Source organism: Staurois parvus, unplaced genomic scaffold (assembly GCF_062004578.1).
Source record: "Staurois parvus isolate SC_StPar_1 unplaced genomic scaffold, SC_StPar_1.0 ptg000525l, whole genome shotgun sequence".
Taxonomy (NCBI): domain Eukaryota; kingdom Metazoa; phylum Chordata; class Amphibia; order Anura; family Ranidae; genus Staurois; species Staurois parvus.
Window position 1 is genome coordinate 3435420 of NW_028318321.1, and position 24621 is coordinate 3460040.

Below are 24621 nucleotides of genomic sequence, written 5' to 3' on the forward strand. Positions count from 1 at the left end.
CCATGCACCACAATGCTCAGTAACACACTACTGTGTCTTGTAGTGTGCTTGTGCTATGTTAAAAAATAACTAGGGCAAGTCCAGTTTTAGGTTCACTGTGCCAGATGGCAATAAAAACCTGACAAAGGGCTCTAACCCATTCCCATATTATTCAAATCTAAATGAAATGTTTTGACTGGAGTTGGGCTTTACGTCACTGTCAGGGGCGGACTGACCATTTGGAAACTCGGGCACTGCCCGAGGGCCCGGGGTCAGTAGGGGGCCCCATGAGATTACCCTGGTACCTTTTTCATAGGCTTTTTTTAGTTTGGGCAAGGACATAGGGGCCCCATGATCCCCTATGGGGCCCCATAAGTTGTCAGTCTGCCCCTGGTCACTGTAGAATGGAAAAGGAGGCTTGGTTTTTTAGGGGGAGCCAAATATGTTCTGTCTGTAGGCATTCACAGACAAGAGATGGATCAAACCACTGTCATCTAACAATTACTGCTACTCAAATGAGGGGAAATTGTGTATAGATATGTTATCTTCTTGATAGACCATAAACCCTAAGTTAAAGGATAACTAAACCCGGGGACAAAAAAGTAATATTTTGCAGCTTACAGTCCTTGGATGTGGCAGTTGCCTTTTTTCCAAGTTAAGAACATTTTCGGCAAATACAGAAAATACTTGTAGATCTTACTAGAAGTGCAGTGACCTTGGAACTTCCTGCAAGCTTCACAACACACATAAGAATATCTCACTTCCTAACTATCTTCCCTAATCTACCAGATGGAGATAAAGGGACATGGATGGTTTATTGTCCACATCAGGACAACCTGTGCTTGAAAAGGGAGCGCGCTTGCCCTCTAGTGGCCTTGCGCATGCTCCGAAACGCGTTGCACTGCATAGTGGTCCTGCCTACATCATCACACTGATGCCGACGCTGTGTTCCAGGGTGCATTCCATCGCCCCTCTTTCAAAAGACATACATACTGGCAGGCCTCCACCATCTTCAGTCTTCCCTAATGTGAGCTGCAGCCTATTCAACAAGGACTGGGACATCATCCTTACACTCCATTATGCTGATGAGCTCCTTTTACACTGCTATCATGTGAGTGTTTTTTATTGTTTAGAAATAAATGTCCTTAACTACTGCTTGTAGAGGCGCTTTTTTCTTTTAGTTGTGTCTTTACCCAGAGCCTGCTACAGCTTCATAGAGCTTGCCCTAATGCTATGTGGACTTGCAATATTTGAACTTTTATTATGGTTTCTGACATCAAGGCTTTGGGATCTTGTTTGCACTGATTTCTATGTTTTTGTTTTTCACATCAGAAGAGTAGCCTAGGGAGACAACTGTGGCTTCCTCCATAGATACACTGAAAGAATAATGCAGCCACCCAGAGACAGAAAGTGTGTTATTTGGATGAGTAATAGGTGAAAATAATGTAAAGAAACTTGCACAAAAGAAAACAGATGCAGCCACCACACCAAGGACTAGTAAACTGGAATATATTCAATTTTTTGTTTTTGGGTTGGATACACTTTCTGTTACGTGAACCAGCTTTTATTTTTTTCTACAGACCACATCATCAGTATGCACGCTTTACTGTATAACTGCTGTATTTCTATTAGAATAATAAAAGGTTATTTTTTTTAGGAAAATTGTCTCAAAGGTCAGAGACTATTTGTCTTGGTGCTATTTATAGGAATCCCACCAAGGAATCAGTTATTTGGAAATAACTGGTTTCATTAGCTGGATCAACAAAATAAATACGGTAATTAGATTGAAATAATGTGTATTATACAGTAAGGATTTCTTTGTGTATCAGTACTGTAACATTTCACTACTGTAACATTTTACAAAAAAGTTTGATTTTATGTGAAGGTTACGTATTTGCTGAATCTTAGCCACATGCTTTTTGGGTAGTCTGTGTAAATGAATTAAGGTGATAACACCTCTGCTAGAAACGTGGGAAAGAAGTGAGCTCTTCCTCTTAGATATTAGATGTATGTTTAGCTCTGCAGATGCAGATACAGATACAGAGAACTCCCTGTCTTGCCTAGAGTTGGTCACCTGCTGGGTGCAAGTGGTGAACATTGAAACATAAACATTAAATATTGCAAACATACTTGCTTAACAAGAGATAAAATTGTTTATAAACCTGTATATAGTTGGCTATGAACATAATAGATACATGAAATATATATTTTCCCCATGAACATTTTCCCAGATAGGCAAGTGCTACTAAACACAAATACAAACCATCTAATCAAAATTTAGCCTACAGGGATCACACATTTCCTTCCTTTTGTTTGCTCCAGGTATGGATACACGAACCTAAGCTGATATATATATATATATATATATATATATGCGTGTTGTACTAATCAGGTATCATTTTCAGTGAAAGCACTGGAATTGGGAGAGATGGAGGGGTAATTGGCCCCAGATTGCTATAAAGACTGAGATGTATTTTTGGTGCATTAAATTTGCAGCACAATTTTAACACTAATATAAGCATAATTTTCACTGTGATTATTGTCATGGGCAGGTTAGAACTGGAATTTTTTTTTTTTTTTTTTTTGTGTTCAATAAATTTTTATTGTTTTAAATGTAATAAAGATACAAAGCAGCAAACAGTGAAACTCTCGTATAGAAAAATCCACTCTTCCACAATAGGAGGGGTACCAATTAATACACACTTAGCATACATTACAAATATTGTGCATGGGAAAGCATTCGAGAGCATCATTTTATCCAAAGAATAGAGAATTAAGAAAGGGAAAGGAAAGATGACAAGAAGTGGAAAATGGGAAAGAAAGAAAACGAAAAAGAAAGGAGGGGGGGATGGATAGATATAGATGCACTGTGGTCAATGTAGTGTGATCATGAAGGTCTGTTAGATGTTAGATCTACAAGTCAGGGACCAGACAGTGTTTAGGTATAATGTGGATGATTTGAACTCAAACAACAGGTCCATATTTTAGAGTGTTTAGAGGGAATCCCCCTCTAAAACTTTAAATATGTGCGTTAATTCCTCCAAGAGGTAAATATCATCTACTTTACGAAACCATTGTTTTAAAGTGGGAACAACTTGCTGTCCCCAATACATAGGAATTAGAGATTTAGCAGCATTCAATAGGTGGGGAATAATAGATATCTTATATCGGCCTATTGGTTCTGTTGTACAACGAAATGTTATCGTCCAAGGGTCACATCTAAGATGGTCACCGTGGATGACTGAAATCATATGAATAGCAGCGAGCCAATATGTGCTGATCAATGGACAGTTCCACCAGATGTGGCCATGTGTGGCTTGACCACTGCAGTTACGCCAACAGAGGGGGGAATTAGAAGGGAACATAGCATGAAGCTTGATTGGTGTATAATGCCAACGTGCAAGGAGTTTAAAGTGCACTTCTTGGATTTAAGAGGATAGAGAGGAGACATGGGAAAGTTGCAGTATTTTATCTCTTTGTGCATTCTTGATGGAATATTGTACATCAAATTCCCAGCTAGAGCTATAGTTAGGGTAGGACGAGCCTTATAATGACAAAAGTGCTTTGTAGAACTGTGAGATGCAATGTGAAGGGTGGTCCCTTGGTCTAAGAATGACTTCAATAGGAGTTAAGTCTTGTAAGGATCGTAGTGGTTGAGGTAGAGATTGTAGGAAACGTGAAAGCTGAGTATATCTCCAGTGATCCATGAAAGTATATTGGGATGAGCCTCATGGAGCCCACAAAGGTTTGATAGTAGTGTCCTGAAGAGTATGATGCAGACAAGGTGTGGGATCTGAAAACCCAAATCTAAAGCCCCCATCCATAGTGGAGAGTTATAAGCTCATTTATAGCAGACTTGGAGTGCATCCCAGATTGATAAGGTTGATATTGTGAGTGGAGAAGCCATGGGAGCCAGAGATCTAAATGAACGTGGGAGCCAAAGTACAGTAGATAGGTCTGCGGAGGCTAAAGAAGATTCCAAGCCAACCGAGATCTTGGACCCATACATAAAGATTGCTGCGCTGCCTCTCCAAAAAACTACTTAAGATAATTAAACAAATTAATGAACTCCCTACTACACAAAGGGTCCCCACAAATGTGCATGTGTTATAATGCCCCATGGGCTGAAAATTATATCCCTCTTTCCCAGTAACTACATCCCAAATAAACCAATAAGTAAATACAAGTTGCTTAAACGACAATAGTGCTAAAAATAGCACATATACAATGCCATGAAACTGTGTATACAGTGAAATTGTATAAAACAATATATATATAGTGACAGTGTGGCGATCTGTCACGATGTTGAAAGGTTATATCACCCAGGATTCTCAACAAGGCAGGTTGAGGGGCTCCAGGGTAAGTGTTTGATACAGAGGAAAGTAGCTTTTCACTTTCCTCATTTGTTTGTAAGGTCCATTTTGGGACCTGGAGCCTGGAGATTTCAAAGAGATCTGGGAGGGATGAAATCTCCAATCCTGGGACCAGGTTTTGGGAATGGCCAGGATACTGATTGCACAGGTGTGTGCAGGTCTGTTCATAGAGGCCGGGCCATAATTCTGGGCTCCATCCAGGAAGACAGGAGTCAGGAGGGCTCCACCCTGGCAGGCAGGAGGTCTCTGCCTTGGAGTCAGGAGGGCTTCACCAAAGAGAGGTGGAAGCCAGAGTAGCTGTGTGCTAGTGGCTAGCTGTGTGCAAAATGCCATTTTGGAAATAGTCTGCAGGAGACAGACATACAACTGTGTACAAGTCAGGAGTCTGAATATTGTTTCATGTGTGTGATGGTGGATACCCCTGCGTGGGAAGCTTTATGGAACTTTTTCTTTAAATAAAAGTGGGATAAAAAGGCCTTAAAAAGAAAGCGAGTTGCTGTGTGCGTTTAAAAAAGCTCTACCATTTGAAGCAAGATCCCACAATATATATATATATATATATATATATGTCCCAATATTTGGGCAAACATATAAAAGTAAAACAAAAAAATCAAAAGAAACCCCCATCCGCATCCAGTGTGAATATTAAGTGATACAGTAGTAAATCTTCTTATCCATAGCAATTCTGTGTGTGAAGTGCTCCAATTAGTGCTCCCCATCCAGAGCTCCACTCACCACAGATAACTGACCACCTGGAATGGTGGGTCAAATATCGCATGAGATGTTGCAGCGCTCTCCTGCAGGAAAGTTGGCCGTCTGTGTGATCTTGACATCTCTATACGCTGATGACAGACTCCATAGTGCATCAATAGTTTGCAACAAAACTCCTCCAGAACCTCCACAGTACTCCTCCACCACCATAAAAACATCAAAAGGAAACTTCCATAGCGTAACACTGTATTTATTAGGTAAAAAAAACTTTAAAATTGCACTTACATAAAAACCATGTGTATGGCACTTTAAATCCCAGCAAAAAGCAATTCCTTCTCAGAGGACAAGTGTAGCACTATCAAGCCCTGCTCTACATGCTTCCTCCTATGACTGTATACACAGTTTCATGGCATTGTATATGTGCTATTTTTAGCACTATTGTCATTTAAGCACCTTGTATTTACTTATTGGTTGATTTGGGATTTAGTCACTGGGGAGGAGGGATATAATTGCCAGCCCATGGGGCATTACAGCACATGAACATTTGTGGGGACTTTTTGTGTAGTAGGGAGTTCATTCATTCATTTAATTCATTTATTTAAAGTAGTTTTTGGGAGAGGCAGTGCATCAATTTTTATATTGGCACTCACACATTTGTTCATCGGTACACATTTGTGATTTTACTAGCAACAGCCAGTATAATTGATCAGTCCTCTGCGCAGGTTATACTCACACAGATCTTGGACTGGCCAGCTTATCTCCAGGCAGCAATATGAGATAGAGCTATAGCCTGGAAGTACAATTTAAAATTAGGAAGAGATAAACCTCTTGTCCTTTTAGAATGATATAGGACGTCACTGGAGATTCTTGATCTTTTGCCTTTCCATATATATAATGAAAAATTAAAGATTGTAAGGTAGTAAAGAACCCAATGGGTACCCCGAGGGGAAGCATCTGGAATAAAAAGAGAAATCTGGGTAAGACATTCATTTTGACTACATTGATTTGACATAAAAAGGACCATTTTTGGAGATCTGTTTTAACTTAAATAAGTAAGGGAGGATAATTATGTTTAAATAAACTAGTTAAGCGTGGTGTTAAGTATACTCCTAGATATTTCAATATACGAAGTTGCCAATGAAAATTTTGACTTCAGATGGTGAGATTGATAGGTTAAGGATTTCCGAGTTAGACATGTTCATTTTGAAATTGGACAAAGACTGAAATGTCTGAAGGGAGGCCATTAAATTCGGTAAGGTGATCCTTGGTTGCTGTACATAAAATAAAATATAATCAGCATATGTAGCAAATTTATGGGTCGTGTTCTTTATAGTAACACCATTTATGTTAGAATTATTTCTGATATTAGAGAGAAAGGGTTCTAATGTAATAGCGAATAAGAGTGGTGATAACAGACACCCTTGTCTGGTACCATTATTAAGTGGGAAAGATTTGCTTAGCAAACCGTTAATACGTATTCGGGCGGTAGGACTCGTACATAACGAGGAGATTATATGTAGCATCTTAGGACCAAGGACAAAAAATTTTAGAGTGGTCTTGAGATAGTCCCAGTCCACCCCACCCTATCGAACTCCTTCTCAGTATCAGTAAAAAGCAACAGGGTGGGCTGGGAGCATTGTCTGACATAGGAGATTAGAGATAACGTCTGAAGAGAATTGTCTCTGGCTTCACAACCAGGGATGAAGCCACATCAGTCTGGTTTAACCCATGATGGGAGAAGGGGGAGTATTCTGTTAGCCAGAACCTTGGCATAAAGCTTAATATCTGTGTTAAGTAAAGATATTGGACAGTAGCTTCCACAGCAAGTGGGATCCTTCCCAGGCTTTGGAATAACTGTAATATGCACAGTTAAACATTCAGGGCGTAGAGGCTCTCCCCCCACTATACAATTTGCAAGTGAAATTAAATGAGGGATCAAAATATCTCTAAATTTTTTATAGTAGAGAATAGTAAAATTGTCTGGACCAGGAGCCTTACCAGAAGGGGTAGATTTCAGTGCTACACAGAATTCCTCCTCAGTAAAGTCAGCTTCTAGTTTTTGGAGAGCTGTTTTTGAAAGCTGGGGAAGGTGGGCTTATTTAAGATATTCAAGTATTTTTGTTCTCTTTTCATAGTTAGTCTGGCTGAAAAAAAAGACAAAAGTCCATCCAGTTCAACCAAAAAAAAAAGTTATAATTCTATACCCACAACTGATGCAGAGGAAGGCCAGCAAAGCATGATCCAATTTGCTCCTGCAGGGGGAAAAATTCCTTCCTGATCCCCGAGAGGCAATCCTCAAGTGTAGAGCCGCCAATGACATCAAGTGGAAATTCCATAGAGGGATAGTGGGGTCGCAGAGCTCTATGGATTCTATCGATCCGTATCATAGCGGAATCTGGTTGCTCCAGAATAGCATTAAAAATACCTCTTGCTGTTTCAAGAAGATCCGAGTCTTTAGTTGCCTCAGGGAGACCATGGAGATGAATGTTATTTCTCCGGTTCCTATTTTCCAAAACCTCTAATTTATAGAGGGCTGCTCTGTGTACCACCACAAGCTGTGTCACACGGTCTTGGCATTTCTTAATGGCTTCCTCTAGTACATCTTGGCATTTGTCAGAGACCTCCACTCTGATCAACAGGTGAGAGAGAACAGAGCGGACAGCCGACATCTCTTTTTTAATGGATTTCTCTAGACCCTGGAACATCCCTGAAAGTTCTCTCTTTAGATCTCTAGTTAGCAACAACATTTCAGGACTGCGGTCTTCTGGACACTCTGAGCTGAAAGAGGAGGCTGGGGAACTCTGAAGCGACGTGCAGCAAGGTGGATCTATTTGGCCTTGGGGATCTGGCCTGTATTGGCAGCTCACAGAAGTAGGCCTGGTCCACAGCCAAAGATCATTTAATGAAGCCAGAGGAGGGTAGCTTAGAGGCCAGGTGTCTTCCAGAGCATTTGCCCCTCATGGATCATGAACTGGAAGAGCAGGATGGCATGTTAACAGTGTTATGCTGATCCTCGGCTGGAGCTGTCTTTAGATGCAGCCGCTCGGCGCCATGTGGAAACCACGCCCCCGGCCTTTTGGTTTATAAGAGTATAATCAATGAAGTAATGACTGTGAAAGGCCCCCTTCCCAGCTACCTAGGCAGCTTAGAAAACCTGTTGGAGTACACAGAGCATAGGACTAGACATGTACACACTGGATATTTTCGTTTCATTATGTTTTGGATGAATTTATTCATTAATGAATTTCACTTCATCATATTCGTTATGTTGAACCAATCCCTTTTCGGAAATTAGTTTAGTATCGTCAGCATTCATTTTGTATACTCATTGGTCTGGATGGATTCTAAAAAAGATGCAGTTTTTCCAGATGATTACTATATGTTAGTTTTCGGCTTCAATATTTCAGGTGGATTCGTTATTCATATAGAGACTATTTGGAAGTATTTGATTATTTCAGTTCCTTTATACAATAAAACAAAATGACTGCCTGCCCTCACTCACTCAACAGTGAGACAGAAACAACACTGAAAACTGAAAATGGCCTGGTAATGAAGGAGCATTGCAGACTGGTACTCATATAGTTAAAGAGTTTGTTCACCTTTTCAGAAAATAATGAAAAGGTGAACTAAAACTCCGACACCCTACAGTGCTCCAGTCCCAACTGTACTTACCTCCTTGAGTCTGTGGGTGATGAGCTTTTTCTGCAAGACTTCCAGAACTGATCAGAGTAATTCTCTGTGCTCACTCTGATCTATCCTGAAAGCCCAGCAGAAAGAAGGGGGAGAAGCTTGGAGATTTCAAATCCCCAGACCAGTACACTGGCTGCATGGGCACTGACACCTCATCATCCATGGAGGTAAGTACAGCAGCATCCAAGCGGTTAGGGAGGGTGTAGTGTGCTTTTTCACTTTTTCTGACAGGTGAATTACCCAACCTAAATGCTGGAAATAGTATGTAGTCTAGGAGTCAGAAATATGGGATTTTTGTTTTTTTCCAGCATTGTTTTGTCAAAGCACTATGTATTTTGTTAACAGGTATAAAACAGTAATGTATTATGTAAAATCCATTTACAATAACCTGACCTATAAACTTTTCACTGTGCTACACTGCCAGCAGAGGGAAAGAAACCATATCAAGAATATTCCCATCTCACCTAGAGCCTAACATTTCATAACTGCTCCTTACAATGCAAGTTATAAATCATTTATTCTTTCTTGTAGTAACAATTCCTGTAATTTATGACAAATCATTAAATATTTCAGCTGAATTTAGAAAAATGAGAAAGCTTTGCGGATAATTGCCGACTGGTTCTGGAAAAGCTTAAATGGTTTCTTATAGCTTAAAGATTTCCCTTCTAATTAAGAACAACATTTTTTATTCATTTGGAAATAATTGACCCAATTAAGGAGAAGAGGGAAGAAGGAGGGAAAATCTGAGTGACTGACATAAAAGTACAGAAATCCTGGAAAAGCATTTGAACTCACGTTTCCAAACTAAAAAGAGCAAGGTGCTCAAAAGACTGACCCTGGATGGACAAGGAAAGTAAAGTGTATGTAAACCCAAAATTTGTTTTTCAGTATGTTTTACATTATGCCTAATGAAAACTGTATACATTTTATGAAGAAATAAATTTTTTGTGATTTTTATTTTTGCAAAGTTTCTTGATTGGAACTTAGCTCCATGCATAGATGTTTACTATTAGCACATTCTATTGGCTACACAAGCCATTCCCAACCAGGGTTCTGTAAAACCCCTAGAGTTCCTCAAAAGGTTACTAGGAATTCCTTGAACTGTGGCTCAATTATCTACATAGTTTTGGAACAAAGACCATGTGGCAAAGTCAGCAGCAAGACGCCAATGACCTTTTTAGTTGTATTTAAGGGTGGTATTCTGACCACCACTGTACAGGTTTCATTTGTTTGACTTACCACGAAAATTATCATTTTCCCCATTGAACCCTGATTTATTGGTCTTAATAAGGTTCTCCAAGACCTTAGAATTATTTTAGGGGTTCCTATGGGGTACAAAATGTTGAGAAATCGTGGGGTATACTGTTGCAGTGCAGTGCAGGGGTTCTGAAGATAATGTTGAACAGGAAACTATTTGTAAACAATGTACTGTATTATTTTATATTCTCTGCATCTACGTGCTTTCTATTTCCATTTTTCAGCTAAATAAAACTGACATAGTTTGTTGCAAATTATTACACCCTGGAAATGAATTCATCACATGACTAAACCTTAAGTTAAAAATGAAAATCAAATACAACATAGTAGATTGCCCTCCACTCTTTTCACCCACTGACCTTGCCTGTTTTCAGACTTCTGGTCCTAGTATGACCATGTTCCCTGAGAAACACCCAAAGCAATGTTCTCACACTAGGTTGCATACTACCTGCATACACTTACAGCCTGGAGTCCACAGAGAGGACAAGGCATCACGGGGCATCCACAAAATCAAAACGGGGATATGCACCTGCTCATATGGCATTGGTACACAATGGTATATGGCTAAGGGGAGCCCATTGGACAGGCACACTGCTGAACTTTTTAAAATAATCAAGAGAATTACTAAGGCTTAAAAAAATTAAAGAATATGTAACCCAGTATTTCATATTCCTGATATGTGCCTGCTGTACCATGTACTTGTATGAGAAAGTATCCTGTTCTCTTTGTATTGCTTCCTTTGTGTGAAATCTCGTGTTCCTGCCAGTCCCTCTGCTTTCCTATTAAAAATTGACCACACTATGCATGAGAGCACTGCTTAGTCAGTTCTCTAGCTCTGCTTAGAACTCATCCTGCTCTCCGAGCTCCTTATGCAGCTGAAAACAGAGAGTATGTGATCACTAGAGATGAGCGAAGAAATGAAAAATTCGATTCGGCTGATTCGGCGAATTCCAGTGTGAAATTCGATTCGATGCGAATTTCTCCGCTACGAAGATGACTTATTTAAAGGGTTTCTAGGCTTCAGAGAGCCTTTAAATTAGTGCAGAACACTGTACCTTTAATTTAAATGCCCTTGGAGATGAGGAAGGAGAAGGAGAAGGAGAAGGATGAGAAGAAGGAGAAGGAGAAGGATGAGAAGAAGGAGAAGGAGAAGGGTGAGAAGAAGGAGAAGGATGAGAAGAAGGAGAAGGATGAGAAGAAGGAGAAGGAGAAGGATGAGAAGAAGGAGAAGGAGAAGGATGAGAAGAAGGAGAAGGAGAAGGATGAGAAGAAGGAGAAGGATGAGAAGAAGGAGAAGGATGAGAAGAAGGAGAATGATGAGAAGAAGGAGAAGGATGATAAGAAGAAGGCTGAGAATAAGGAGAAGGATGAGAAGAAGGAGAAGGAGAAGGATGAGAAGAAGGAGAAGGATGAGAAGAAGGAGAAGGAGAAGGATGAGAAGAAAGAGAAGGATGAGAAGGAGAAGGATGAGAAGAAGAAGGATGAGAAGAAGAAGGATGAGAAGAAGGAAAAGGATGAGAAGAAGAAGGATGAGAAGAAGGAGAAGGATGAGAAGAAGGAGAATGATGAGAAGAAGGAGAAGGATGATAAGAAGGACAAGGAAGAGAAGAAGGAGAAGGAGAAGGATGAGAAGAAGGAGAAGGATGAGAAGAAGGAGAAGGATGAGAAGAAGGAGAAGGATGAGAAGAAGGAGAAGGATGAGAAGAAGGAGAAGGAGAAGGATGAGAAGAAGGAGAAGGATGAGAAGAAGAAGGATGAGAAGAAGGATGAGAAGAAGGAGGAGAAGGATGAGAAGAAGAAGGATGAGAAGAAGGAGAAGGATGAGAAGAAGGAGAAGGAAGAGAAGAAGGAGAAGGAGAAGGATGAGAAGGAGAAGGATGAGAAGAAGGAGAAGGATGAGAAGAAGGAGAAGGAGAAGGATGAGAAGAAGGAGAAGGATGAGAAGAAGAAGGATGAGAAGAAGGATGAGAAGGATGAGAAGAAGGAGAAGGATGAGAAGAAGGAGAATGATGAGAAGAAGGAGAAGAAGGAGAAGGATGAGAAGAAGGAGAAGGATGAGAAGAAGGAGAAGGATGAGAAGAAGGAGAAGGATGAGAAGAAGGAGAAGGAGAAGGATGAGAAGAAAAAGGATGAGGAGAAGGAGAAGGATGAGAAGAAGGAGAAGGAGAAGGATGAGAAGAAGGAGAAGGATGAGAAGAAGGAGAAGGATGAGAAGAAGGAGAAGGAGAAGGATGAGAAGAAGGAGAAGGAGAAGGATGAGAAGAAGGAGAAGGAGAAGGATGAGAAGAAGGAGAAGGATGAGAAGAAGGAGAAGGATGAGAAGGAGAAGGATGAGAAGGAGAAGGATGAGAAGAAGAAGGCTGAGAATAAGGAGAAGGATGAGAAGAAGGAGAAGGATGAGAAGAAGGAGAAGGATGAGAAGAAGGAGAAGGATGAGAAGAAGGAGAAGGAGAAGGATGAGAAGAAAAAGGATGAGGAGAAGGAGAAGGATGAGAAGAAGGAGAAGGAGAAGGATGAGAAGAAGGAGAAGGATGAGAAGAAGGAGAAGGATGAGAAGAAGGAGAAGGAGAAGGATGAGAAGAAGGAGAAGGAGAAGGATGAGAAGAAGGAGAAGGAGAAGGATGAGAAGAAGGAGAAGGATGAGAAGAAGGAGAAGGATGAGAAGGAGAAGGATGAGAAGGAGAAGGATGAGAAGAAGAAGGCTGAGAATAAGGAGAAGGATGAGAAGAAGGAGAAGGATGAGAAGAAGGAGAAGGATGAGAAGAAGGAGAAGGAGAAGGATGAGAAGAAAGAGAAGGATGAGAAGGAGAAGGATGAGAAGAAGAAGGATGAGAAGAAGAAGGATGAGAAGAAGGAAAAGGATGAGAAGAAGAAGGATGAGAAGAAGAAGAAGGATGAGAAGAAGGAGAATGATGAGAAGAAGGAGAAGGATGATAAGAAGGAGAAGGAAGAGAAGAAGGAGAAGGAGAAGGATGAGAAGAAGGAGAAGGATGAGAAGAAGGAGAAGGATGAGAAGAAGGAGAAGGATGAGAAGAAGGAGAAGGATGAGAAGAAGGAGAAGGAGAAGGATGAGAAGAAGGAGAAGGAGAAGGATGAGAAGAAGGAGAAGGAGAAGGATGAGAAGAAGGAGAAGGATGAGAAGAAGGAGAAGGATGAGAAGGAGAAGGATGAGAAGGAGAAGGATGAGAAGAAGAAGGCTGAGAATAAGGAGAAGGATGAGAAGAAGGAGAAGGAGAAGGATGAGAAGAAGGAGAAGGATGAGAAGAAGGAGAAGGAGAAGGATGAGAAGAAAGAGAAGGATGAGAAGGAGAAGGATGAGAAGAAGAAGGATGAGAAGAAGAAGGATGAGAAGAAGGAAAAGGATGAGAAGAAGAAGGATGAGAAGAAGGAGAAGGATGAGAAGAAGGAGAATGATGAGAAGAAGGAGAAGGATGATAAGAAGGAGAAGGAAGAGAAGAAGGAGAAGGAGAAGGATGAGAAGAAGGAGAAGGATGAGAAGAAGGAGAAGGATGAGAAGAAGGAGAAGGATGAGAAGAAGGAGAAGGATGAGAAGAAGGAGAAGGAGAAGGATGAGAAGAAGGAGAAGGATGAGAAGAAGAAGGATGAGAAGAAGGATGAGAAGAAGGAGGAGAAGGATGAGAAGAAGAAGGATGAGAAGAAGGAGAAGGATGAGAAGAAGGAGAAGGAAGAGAAGAAGGAGAAGGAGAAGGATGAGAAGGAGAAGGATGAGAAGAAGGAGAAGGATGAGAAGAAGGAGAAGGATGAGAAGAAGGAGAAGGAGAAGGATGAGAAGAAGGAGAAGGATGAGAAGAAGAAGGATGAGAAGAAGGATGAGAAGGATGAGAAGAAGGAGAAGGATGAGAAGAAGGAGAATGATGAGAAGAAGGAGAAGAAGGAGAAGGATGAGAAGAAGGAGAAGGATGAGAAGAAGGAGAAGGATGAGAAGAAGGAGAAGGATGAGAAGAAGGAGAAGGAGAAGGATGAGAAGAAAAAGGATGAGGAGAAGGAGAAGGATGAGAAGAAGGAGAAGGATGAGAAGGAGAAGGAGAAGGATGAGAAGAAGGAGAAGGAGAAGGATGAGAAGAAGGAGAAGGATGAGAAGAAGGAGAAGGATGAGAAGGAGAAGGAGAAGGATGAGAAGGAGAAGGATGAGAAGAAGGAGAAGGAGAAGGATGAGAAGAAGGAGAAGGAGAAGGATGAGAAGAAGGAGAAGGATGAGAAGAAGGATGAGCAGAAGGAGAAGGATGAGAAGAAGGAGAAGGATGAGAAGAAGGAGAAGGATGAGAAGAAGGATGAGAAGAAGGATGAGAAGAAGGAGAAGGATGAGAAGAAGGACAGTTCTGTGACAGTTTCTGTCTATTTCTGACAGTTCTGGGACATTCACTCCATACAGCGGTTTCAACCGCTGTATGGAGGGAATGTCATGGAACTGTCAGAAATAGACTATTAATGACAGTTCTGGGACTGTCCTTCCATGCAGCGGTTGAAACATTGTATGTATTTGTTTCCATAAATGGATCCATTTATGGAAACAAATACATACAATGTTTCAACCGCTGCATGGAAGGACAGTCCCAGAACTGTCATTAATAGTCTATTTCTGACAGTTCCATGACATTCCCTCCATACAGCGGTTAAAACAGCTGTATGCAGTGAATGTCCCAGAACTGTCATAAATAGTCTATTTCTGATAGATCTGGGACATTCACTCCATACAGCTGTTTTAACCGCTGTATGGAGGGAATGTCATGGAACTGTCAGAAATAGACTATTAATGACAGTTCTGGGACTGTCCTTCCATGCAGCGGTTGAAACATTGTATGTATTTGTTTCCATAAATGGATCCATTTATGGAAACAAATACATACAATGTTTCAACCGCTGCATGGAAGGACAGTCCCAGAACTGTCATTAATAGTCTATTTCTGACAGTTCCATGACATTCCCTCCATACAGCGGTTAAAACAGCTGTATGCAGTGAATGTCCCAGAACTGTCATAAATAGTCTATTTCTGATAGATCTGGGACATTCACTCCATACAGCTGTTTTAACCGCTGTATGGAGGGAATGTCATGGAACTGTCAGAAATAGACTATTAATGACAGTTCTGGGACTGTCCTTCCATGCAGCGGTTGAAACATTGTATGTATTTGTTTCCATAAATGGATCCATTTATGGAAACAAATACATACAATGTTTCAACCGCTGCATGGAAGGACAGTCCCAGAACTGTCATTAATAGTCTATTTCTGACAGTTCCATGACATTCCCTCCATACAGCGGTTAAAACAGCTGTATGCAGTGAATGTCCCAGAACTGTCATAAATAGTCTATTTCTGATAGATCTGGGACATTCACTGCATACAGCTGTTTTAACCGCTGTATGGAGGGAATGTCATGGAACTGTCAGAAATAGACTATTAATGACAGTTCCGGGACTGTCCTTCCATGCAGCGGTTGAAACATTGTATGTATTTGTTTCCATAAATGGATCCATTTATGGAAACAAATACATACAATGTTTCAACCGCTGCATGGAAGGACAGTCCCAGAACTGTCATTAATAGTCTATTTCTGACAGTTCCATGACATTCCCTCCATACAGCGGTTAAAACAGCTGTATGCAGTGAATGTCCCAGAACTGTCATAAATAGTCTATTTCTGATAGATCTGGGACATTCACTGCATACAGCTGTTTTAACCGCTGTATGGAGGGAATGTCATGGAACTGTCAGAAATAGACTATTAATGACAGTTCCGGGACTGTCCTTCCATGCAGCGGTTGAAACATTGTATGTATTTGTTTCCATAAATGGATCCATTTATGGAAACAAATACATACAATGTTTCAACCGCTGCATGGAAGGACAGTCCCAGAACTGTCATTAATAGTCTATTTCTGACAGTTCCATGACATTCCCTCCATACAGCGGTTAAAACAGCTGTATGCAGTGAATGTCCCAGAACTGTCATAAATAGTCTATTTCTGATAGATCTGGGACATTCACTCCATACAGCTGTTTTAACCGCTGTATGGAGGGAATGTCATGGAACTGTCAGAAATAGACTATTAATGACAGTTCTGGGACTGTCCTTCCATGCAGCGGTTGAAACATTGTATGTATTTGTTTCCATAAATGGATCCATTTATGGAAACAAATACATACAATGTTTCAACCGCTGCATTGAAGGACAGTCCCAGAACTGTCATTAATAGTCTATTTCTGACAGTTCCATGACATTCCCTCCATACAGCGGTTAAAACAGCTGTATGCAGTGAATGTCCCAGAACTGTCATAAATAGTCTATTTCTGATAGATCTGGGACATTCACTGCATACAGCTGTTTTAACCGCTGTATGGAGGGAATGTCATGGAACTGTCAGAAATAGACTATTAATGACAGTTCTGGGACTGTCCTTCCATGCAGCGGTTGAAACATTGTATGTATTTGTTTCCATAAATGGATCCATTTATGGAAACAAATACATACAATGTTTCAACCGCTGCATTGAAGGACAGTCCCAGAACTGTCATTAATAGTCTATTTCTGACAGTTCCATGACATTCCCTCCATACAGCGGTTAAAACAGCTGTATGCAGTGAATGTCCCAGAACTGTCATAAATAGTCTATTTCTGATAGATCTGGGACATTCACTCCATACAGCTGTTTTAACCGCTGTATGGAGGGAATGTCATGGAACTGTCAGAAATAGACTATTAATGACAGTTGTGGGACTGTCCTTCCATACAGCGGTTGAAACATTGTATGTATTTGTTTCCATAAATGGATCCATTTATGGAAACAAATACATACAATGTTTCAACCGCTGCATGGAAGGACAGTCCCAGAACTGTCATTAATAGTCTATTTCTGACAGTTCCATGACATTCCCTCCATACAGCGGTTAAAACAGCTGTATGCAGTGAATGTCCCAGAACTGTCATAAATAGTCTATTTCTGATAGATCTGGGACATTCACTCCATACAGCTGTTTTAACCGCTGTATGGAGGGAATGTCATGGAACTGTCAGAAATAGACTATTAATGACAGTTCTGGGACTGTCCTTCCATGCAGCGGTTGAAACATTGTATGTATTTGTTTCCATAAATGGATCCATTTATGGAAACAAATACATACAATGTTTCAACCGCTGCATTGAAGGACAGTCCCAGAACTGTCATTAATAGTCTATTTCTGACAGTTCCATGACATTCCCTCCATACAGCGGTTAAAACAGCTGTATGCAGTGAATGTCCCAGAACTGTCATAAATAGTCTATTTCTGACAGTTCTGGGACATTCACTCCATACAGCGGTTTCCGGCAAAAAGTGTATGTGCAGAGTTCCTCTATTCTGCAGATACACTTAGAGGAGCTCTGCAGATACACTTAGAGGAGCTCTGCACATACACTTTTTTCCGGTTTGGAATTATTCTTATTTTCATCCTACTTCTTCTTCTTCTTCTTCATCCTCATCCTCATCCTCTTCTTCTTCTGAGGATGAGGATGAAGAAGAAGAAGAAGAAGAAGAAGAAGTAGGATGAAAATAAGATTAATTCCAAGCCGGCAAAAAGTGTATGTGCAGAGCTCCTCTAAGTGTATCTGCAGAGCTCCTCTAAGTGTATCTGCAGAATAGAGGAACTCTGCACATACACTTTTTGCCGGCTTGGAATTATTCTTCTTTTCATCCTACTTCTTCTTCTTCTTCTTCTTCATCCTCATCCTCAGAAGAAGAGGATGAGGATGAGGATGAGGATGAGGAAGAAGAAGAAGAATGAAAAGAAGAATAATTCCAAGCCGGCAAAAAGTGTATGTGCAGAGTTCCTCTATTTCTGACAGTTCTCTCACAGCTTCTTCACATGTACAGCGGTTGAAATATCTGTATCCTAAATGGAAACTAATAGATACAAATTGTATCTATTAGTTTCCATTTAGGATACAGATGTTTCAACCGCTGTACATGTGAAGAAGCTGTGAGAGAACTGTCAGAAATAGAGGAACTCTGCACATACACTTTTTGCCGGCTTGGAATTATTCTTCTTTTCATCCTACTTCTTCTTCTTCTTCTTCTTCTTCTTCTTCATCCTCATCCTCATCCTCTTCTTCTGAGGATGAAGAAGAAGAAGAAGTAGGATGAAAAGAAGAATAATTCCAAGCCGGCAAAAAGTGTATGTGCAGAGTTCCTCTATTTCTGACAGTTCTCTCACAACTTCTTCACATGTACAGTGGTTGAAACATCTGTATCCTAAATGTAAACTAATAGATACAATGTTTCAACCGCTAAACATGTGTTCCTTCTGTCAGAGAACTGTCAGAAATAGCGGAGCTCACTGCAGGGACACTTTTGCCGGCTGATCGGGAAATGTTCGATTCGCGCACCCGAAGTAGGCAAAATTTCGGTTTCGACACGAATCGAATATTTCCTGAAATTCGACTCGAATTCCGGTTCGCCTAGTTCGATTCGCTCATCTCTAGTGATCACTTATAAAAAAAAAAAAGAAAAAAAGGTACTTCTAATTTTTTCTTTATGTATATGTAGCACTATCCCCTTAGGGATTTCTGATGAATTTGGGTCCCCCTATAGTCCTGCACAGCCAGTCAGTTAGCATTTTCTACACTGCTTTCATCCACAGAAATCGAGCATTGGTTTTGTTGTGTTATTGAGGGGATTACACTTGGATAGGGTTTAGGGATGTATAAGATGCCCAAGGGAACTAAAATCTGAGGATAACTTCCTGAACTATTCACAGCTTCATCTCCCTGACACACATTCTCTGTTGGATTGCTAGCCAGGAGCTCCAGTTGTACTACCCCAGACTCTTGAACTCCCCTTAACTCAGCAATCTGAAGATTTTCTCCCTGAGCAGGGGATCTGGCTCCTGTTCCCTTAATTAAGGTGCACAGTCACTAGCAAAGGGCTAATCAAGTTTCCCACCAGAGTCCTCCTTCCCTTATCCACCCAGGGGGTGTAGGTGTACTCACTCAGATCCTCTCCTGTACCACTTGCAGAATGGATGCTACTACCAGGCCTATCAGCTGGGCTGCTCCTTTCCTGCCATACAGGTGTGTCCTGTGAGTACTGAGGTTTCCTTCTTTCCAGCTCCAGGCTCACAGGCAGGCCCAATGTCAGGGCTCCCGGGTATGACCAGAGGTGTGTGACTGACGCAGGGAAACGCAGACTTCAGATATGTTATAAACAATGTAATTTATTAACACTAACCATACAAACATAAACGCAGTGCAATACTAAAACATAACACAGTGCAAACAAACCAACCAACCACCCACAGATAACAGTACATACAATGCAAGCGTCGTCAGGCAGGCCGGGTCAATATCAGTCGGGCAGGTAGGTACAGGGGGAGCAAGCGGAGAATGGTCGGGGTCACAGGCCAGGTTCAGCAGGTAGCGGGCAGCGTGGTACAGAGGGTAAGGCAGAGGAGAATGGTCAGACAAGCCAGGGATCAGAGCAGGGTCAGCAGAGAATCAGACAGGAACAGAGAGCAGGAACAGGATACAGGGCCCAAGAGAAACACAACACCAAGGCAGAGTCTGCAGGTCTGAATGTCCCTTAAATACACCAGTATAATTAGTTCCAGGTGTTTGACTGGCTGCAAGGTTGAGTCTCTGATTGCTGGGAGCACCCGCTGGCCAGCCCTGGTACTGCAGCTCATAAGGCAGCTGAGTCCCACTATTGCTGGCCAGTCCATTCCTGACACCCCATCCCACTAGGCCTCATGGCAGCCTTCCTCCTTCAGCCTCACATCTTCCTGCTTCTCACTCCTCTTCCACCACCACGCTCCAACACTTTGAAAGGAGTCCAGCCCCCTGCCAAGCTTCCTGTTGGGGATTTGCTGAGGTCCCTCAAAAGTGCAGCCAACCACCTCTCAGAACCACCCATTGCCTCCAAGGCCCTTCTCTGAAAACCTCAGAGCAGGGGAAAATTCCAGAGGGGCTGGCCTGCAGAGTCTCTCAGTCCTAACCAGAATTTGATCCCTCTGACTATCTCACCTGAGCTTCTAATCAGCTCCTCTCTAGCCATTTGGGTCTAGCTCCCCCTAGCTAAACTAGGAGGGTGCTACATATACACAAATGTTTTGCCTTTCATTTCTATTTCAAAGTGAATGGGTTGTTTTACAAGGTGAGGGTTCACATATACTTCAAGGTAGGGAGTAGACATTCTTTAATTTAGAATTCTAGAATATTCACCTTCATGCAGTATTATTATGTAGAATATGGACATAAACCATGTTGCAAAGGTAGACTTTTTACAAAGCCTTCTATTATTTACAACTAACAACTAAGAGAGGTTTCAAGCTGTCCGCCAGCTGCCAGTGCCTAAAGACAGCCACAGTGGCTAGTCATGTGGGTACTGAAGACAGAGCCAGCAAATCAGACTCTACTCGAACTCAGATTCTCTGTCAGCACCCCTGTATCTTGTGGCTATGGCAGTTCTTATGTATTTGATGAGCTCATAGGTATGGCACAACTTAGCAGTTAGGCTCCATGCACACGGGGCGTTTTATTAACACTGGTAACGTTAGCTGTGTAAAGTCACATTATAAACATGAGTTTTTCAGTATTTTTTAGCGTTTTTGTATTAGCATTTTGCTCCATTTTTTCGCGTTTGCGTTTTTTAGAGTTTTTTTAATCAAAAAAATAATTTTTTGGGGGTAAAAAAACTCCAAAAACGCTGGTTTGCGCCAATTTTACCATGTTTTTTAGCGTTAGAGCGTTTTTACAGCTAAAAAACTCCTCTAGAAACCCACTAGTTCTGGGGTTTTCTTCCAGCCAAAAAATGCCCCTGCCAAAAAAAAGTTGATTACAGTCTATGTGTGCATGGACACATAGGATAATATGCTGGGGGGTTAACTGGCTGTAGAAAAAAATGTCAAAAGCCAAAAACAGCAGATGTAAAAACGTCCAGTGTGCATGAGGACTTAAGTTTGTAGAGGATATGAATTCGTCTAGGCTTATAAAAAAGTTCTGTTTTACAATAAAGGCAAAGTTATTATCCTGTTTATGGAAATCCTGCATTATCCCTGGCTTCTCTCAGTGTTCTGTCTCTCCAATCTAAGCATTGATAGTGTGATCTCTGTAACTTACAGTTGTGATGATATAGCGATAACTTCAACCTCAGCTGGATAGTACAGTCAGTGACTCAATCGATAAGACATCTTGTAGATCTTGTGAAGTTTATTCCATAAACTGAGAGAATCTTACAACAATGAGCATTCGATAGGTCAAAAGATCATAATGTTTCCTGCTCCATGACATGAGGCTAGAGCTGCAATACATTTCTGGGAAAGGGGGAGTTCTATCTATACAGCATTAACTAAACCAAAGGAAAGGGAGGAGCAAAAACAAAATATAGAAACTCTTAAAGGCATATGACAGTCAATATGACAGTCATGTGAAGCATGACACTCAGCATCGATCTATGTTGCCAATCCACAAATCTACAGTCAGGTCCATAAATATTGGGACATTGACACAATTCTAAAATTTTTGGCTCTATACACCACCACAATGGATTTGAAATGAAACAAAAAAGATGTGCTTTAACTGCAGACTGTCAGCTTTAATTTGAGGGTATTTACATCCAAACCAGGTGAACGGTGTAGGAATTACAACAGTTTCCATATGTGCCTCCTACTTGTTAAGGGACCAAAAGTAATGGGACAGAATAATAATCATAAATCAAACTTTCACTTTGTAATACTTGGTTGAAAAACCTTTGCAGTCAATTACAGCCTGAAGTCTGGAATGCATAGACATCACCAGACGCTGGGTTTCATCCGTGGTGATGCTCTGCCAGGCCTCTACTGCAACTGTCTTCAGTTCTTGCTTGTTCTTGGGGCATTTTCCCTTCAGTTTTGTTTTCAGCAAGTGAAATGCATGCTCAATCAGATTCAGGTCAGGTGATTGACTTGGCCATTGCATAACATTCCACTTCTTTCCCTTAAAAAACTCTTTGGTTGCTTTTGCAGTATGCTTTGGGTCATTGTCCTTCTGCACTGTGAAGCAGCGTCCAATGAGTTCTGAAGCATTTGGCTGAATATGAGCAGATAATATTGCCCAAAACACTTCAGAATTCATCCTGCTGCTTTTGTCAGCAGTCACATCATCAATAAATACAAGAGAACCAGTTCTATTGGCAGCCATACATGTCCATGCCATGACACTACCACCACCATGCTTCACTGATGAGGTGGTATGCTTAGGATCATGAGCAGTTCCTTTCCTTCTCCATACTCTTCTCTTCCCATCACTCTGGTACAAGTTGATCTTGGTCTCATCTGTCCATAGGATGTTGTTCCAGAATTGTGAAAGCTTTTTTAGATGTCGTTTGGCAAACTCTAATCTGGCCATCCTGTTTTTGAGGCTCCCCAATGGTTTACATCTTGTGGTGAACCCTCTGTATTCACTCTGGTGAAGTCTTCTCTTGATTGTTGACTTTGACACACATACACCTACCTCCTGGAGAGTGTTCTTGATCTGGCCAACTGTTGTGAAGGGTGTTTTCTTCACCAGGGAAAGAATTCTTTGGTCATCCACCACAGTTGTTTTCCGTGGTCTTCCAGGTCTTTTGGTGTTGCTGAGCTAACCGGTGTGTTCCTTCTTTTTAAGAATGTTTCAAACAGTTGTTTTGGCCACGCCTAATATTTTTGCTATCTGTCTGATGGATTTGTTTTGTTTTTTCAGCCTAATGATGGCTTGCTTCACTGATAGTGACAGTTCTTTGGATCTCATCTTGAGAGTTGACAGCAACAGATTCCAAATGCAAATAGCACACTTGAAATGAACTCTGGACCTTTTATCTGCTCATTACAATTGGGATAATGAGGGAATAACACACACCTGGCCATGGAACAGCTGATAAGTCAATTGTCCCATTACTTTTGGTCCCTTAACAAGTGGGAGGCACATATGCAAACTGTTGTAATTCCTACACCGTTCACCTGATTTGGATGTAAATACCCTCAAATTAAAGCTGACAGTCTGCAGTTAAAGCACATCTTGTTCGTTTCATTTCAAATCCATTGTGGTGGTGTATAGAGCCAAAAATGATAGAATTGTGTCGATGTCCCAATATTTATGGACCTGACTGTAGATCTGCTTCCGAAGAGCTGTTCAAGCTCTCAAAAATTGTGCTGGGATATGAGAACTGTGATGAGATGCCTATCCCATGTTTCCAGCCACTCTCAGGGCATAAAAACACAAAGGCCAAGGCACCTTGTATCTGAGTCCTTATAGAAAATGGCACCGTTATCTTTTACCTAAGGCGGGTGGGTTGCTTGGATACATCTACCATTAAGACTCTTCCAGTTCAAAAAAGTTAAATATTGGGAAATGTGTAGGTCAATATGACTATGAAATGGAAAAACAATTTATAGAGTGCAGCAGTTTTAATTTACCAAGAGTTTCTTGTTGTATATTTACAGGATTCTGAGCAATAACAAGATATCGCTGGTAAAGAACAGAGCTTTTTTTGGACTGAGCTCCCTGGAGAAGCTGTGAGTAGGAATATTATTCTGAGCATTTCTTTGGTTTGAAAAATGGCTGAAAATGAATTGCTTATAAAGTTTACTGGGATCACAATGCGAAATGCATTTCACTTGTCACTGTTTCAGATTGTCCAACTTATATAAACATTGTCATGAACCAGAAAGTTCAGGAGGAAAAAAAACAGAACTACAAACACACAAAAGTAAAGAGATAAAAAGACAGAAAGTATCCTCAACGGAATGTAATAAAAAAATTGAACATCTTGTAAATACATTGGGATTTCTTTGGAAAGTCATTTCTGTATAAATAGAAACCTGAGGCTTTTATTACAGCTCAGAAGAGAAGCTTCTCTTCAATAGACCCCAATGTGATGATCACATAATGTAGTACTGGGGCACAGTTACATTATAAGGAATTATACATATGGCTGCTTAGCAGGAATAGATTTTCTGGTGAGCTTTGCTTATCTTGGCATATTAGATTTGAAATAATATGCACACCTGGGACAGACCACATATGCTAGATTACATGTAATATGCTAAGCTTAGCAGTTTTATAATATACAAATCTTTTTATTTTTTATTTTTTTATTTTAATTGTTCTACAATGTTGTTGATGCGCTGATCCTGATGTCCCAATATATAGTAAGAATTGTGTGATCCATGACTGAGGGACTGCAGATATTGAGGCTTACAGCTTTTTTTCACACTCCAAATTTACCAAAAATTACCCCCAGCCCTTCCCAAATTAACCAGATGACAACCATTATTTCTTTGGAGTTGAATGTCTATAGCAGCCATTTTTTAATGTAAATCAAGACAACAAGCAATGATTACAAAAATAAAAAACACATAACAAGTTATGTATGAAAACTGACCTCTAACCTAGGCTAAGTTCTTTGAAGGCACTTATCTGAAAATTGGCTATATACGCAACAAAAATTCCTTTAAAGGCCCCTGGCCATTGCTATACTGCCTTGGAGACAATTAACCAGCAAACTACCAAAGATACAACCGAATCACCACAATGTTGCCAACATAGCCTAATTTTGGCCAGGGACACCTTGGATGTGTACAATCCATGGTTCTTCAAAAATCT

At 40.8% G+C, this 24621-nt stretch overlaps 1 protein-coding gene across 1 annotated transcript in view; it reads left to right on the forward strand.

The window, feature by feature from the left end:
* LOC149451697 (adhesion G protein-coupled receptor A3-like) overlaps positions 1-24621 on the forward strand; it is an 892717-nt gene that overhangs the window by 54113 nt on the left and 813983 nt on the right. Inside the window, exon 2 of the mRNA XM_089690279.1 lies at positions 23460-23531. Coding sequence (XP_089546405.1) covers positions 23460-23531 — 72 coding nt within the window. The remainder of the gene's footprint in view (positions 1-23459; positions 23532-24621) is intronic.